Source organism: Octopus bimaculoides, chromosome 11 (assembly GCF_001194135.2).
Source record: "Octopus bimaculoides isolate UCB-OBI-ISO-001 chromosome 11, ASM119413v2, whole genome shotgun sequence".
Classification (NCBI taxonomy): domain Eukaryota; kingdom Metazoa; phylum Mollusca; class Cephalopoda; order Octopoda; family Octopodidae; genus Octopus; species Octopus bimaculoides.
In genome coordinates this window covers 5,584,696-5,587,266 of record NC_068991.1, presented here as the reverse complement: position 1 = coordinate 5,587,266, position 2,571 = coordinate 5,584,696, and the positions used below count along the sequence as shown (strand labels likewise).

At 39.0% G+C, this 2,571-nt stretch overlaps 1 protein-coding gene across 1 annotated transcript in view; it reads right to left on the bottom strand.

Annotated features, from left to right (window-relative positions):
• Positions 1-2,571, bottom strand: part of LOC106868317 (carbonic anhydrase-related protein 10-like) — a 242,756-nt gene that overhangs the window by 53,983 nt on the left and 186,202 nt on the right. Inside the window, exon 8 of the mRNA XM_052971496.1 lies at positions 1,161-1,283. Within this exon, the coding sequence (XP_052827456.1) occupies positions 1,161-1,283 (123 nt within the window). The remainder of the gene's footprint in view (positions 1-1,160; positions 1,284-2,571) is intronic.

Below are 2,571 nucleotides of genomic sequence, written 5' to 3'. Positions count from 1 at the left end.
ACATATATATACACATATGACAGTGTATGCTTACACATATATATATATATATATATATATACATATGTGTGTGTGTGTGTTATTGTTTGTGTATGTGTGTTTAGTGTATGCAGATGTATAATTTATTTTTCCATTCGACAGAAATTACAAGGTCACCGAAGGAGAGGAGGATTTTTGAAAAGATTGATAAATGCCAGGCATGAAACCCTTGGACGTTTAAAAATAAATGATTGGGAAATTCCAAGCGATTTTACTGGTCTCTCACTCCGCCATTCTCTGCGGTTTGTGCTCATACCATTATCATCATCATCATCATCATCATCATCATCATTATTATTATTATTAACATTATTATTATTTTATCCACTGATAAAGCGGCGAGCTGGTGGAATCTTTAGAGCGTCGGAAAAATGTTTGGTGGTTACGAGTTCAGTTCCCATGGAATTTAATTTTGCTTTTCCTCTTCCAGGATCGATAAAATAAAGTACCAGTCAAGTAATGGTGTCGATGTAATGGGATAGCTCCTTACCTTTCAAAATTGCTAGCCTTGTGCCAAAATTTCAAGCAATTATTTTTCCCAGGATCAATGATGAAACTGCAAGTATATAACCAAATGCAATCCATCCGTGACAATCATCCCTTCCGTATCCTATGTGCACGGAACCTATTATTATATTGATCCTATTATCCAACGTGTCTGTTTTGGGATGACACGATGCAACTTGACAGAGGTATTGACTGCTATTTCTCACAGACATGAGCAACCAGGTCATAATAGGGTAAGATATAGAAGGGTTTGTCACGGACGGAGTGCATTTGATCATGCACTTGCTCTTTCAGCAATGATCTTGGACTAAATAAGCGTTTGAAATATTGGCGCAAGACCAGCTATTTTGAAAGGGAAGGCTCTATGCTAATACATCGACTGCTATTTCTCGCGCAAAAAGACGACCAGGTTGTAGACGTTTATTTGCAGAGAACACAAGACCACCTTGTTCCACGTTTTCTTTTGTTAACACCATAGAGTTTGATTTGAGGGAGATGTGGCTGCTGTTATGTCTAATAGATATTGCGAACCACAATGTGACTGCATCGTGTTGGGTTTATGTATGTGAACAAGGGAACGGTTGATGCGGAAAGATCAAGAATGCCATACTCACTTCATCATGTGGGTTAATGTTCGTTCGAATCGTCCTTCGGTTTAGAGGTCTTGTTGGCCTAACATTGTCTCCGATCAATTTGTTGGGTATGTCCATTTGACTCAGTCTACGTAAAGCCCTCATCTGTGAGCGAAATGGAAACATAGATTACGAGAGATTGCATGATGGGAATACACATATGATAATAAAAAGAAAGAGCGAAAGAGAGAGAGAGAGAGAGAGAGAGAGAGAGAGATAAGGAGAAAGTGATAGTAGAGGCAGTGATAGAAAAGGAAAAGTTAAATCACAAATAGACATACATAAAAAAAAAACAATGAAGCATGACACATGTTCCCTTAACGTAGTTCTCGGGGAGATTCAAAGTGACAAAGTTGTGGTGAAAGTACAGCAGGGTTCGCCACCATCCCCTGCCGGAGCCACGCGGACCTTTAAGTGTTTTCGCTCAACAAACACTCAGAACGCCCGATATGGGAATCGAAACCGCGATCGTACGACCACGAGTCTACTGCCCGAACCACTGGGCCATTGCACCTACACACACACACACACACACATATGTACACATACACACACACACACACACACACACACACACACACACACACACACACACACACACACACACACACACACACACACACACACACACACACGCACACATGTATGCATAGTAGCATTGCAATTGATGTCTAAGAAATGGAACTATCAAAAATCTGAGCAAATATCAAATCCGATTTTAATATAAATCTTTCCATTTTGTGCGAGAGACAGATCAATAACAACATATACGCGCTCGCGCATGCACTCTCTGTGGTGTTCCAATTATACAGCTTTCAAAGTTCACATGCTCTGGCTTAGTTACACGCGTGTGTATATATATATATATATATATATATATATACACACACACGTTGAAATTTACAGAAAAACAAAAGACGAAGACAGGTGTATAAACAAGAAACAGGTGTATTAGTTTAACGCTCGGGAAGGTGAGAAAGTATTTTACGTTTTGAGCCTACGCTCTTCAACAGAGAGGAACACGAGGAAATAAACAGAGAAAGAATAAAAAAAATTTGGAGATGGAAAGAAAGAAGAAAAAACAAGTATAAAAGTTCATAGTTCAATTTTCCGAAGTTATAGAAACATGAGCATAAGTCATAATATTCTGTTATTGAACGTTGATACGTTGGCGTCGTTTTCCCCCGCGATGTCTATTATATTAGAATTTTAACCTACATGGATCTACGCAGGATTGCACCTAAGGACTCATGCTATTGCTTCTATAACCCTACGCAGGACGATGTTATTACTTTTTAGCTCCAAAACATGTGTCGGTAGCCAGCTGGAAAAGATGTTTTCCTGCGGTTAAAATGTACACGTTGCGTTGGCAAATAGACATTACTATATATAT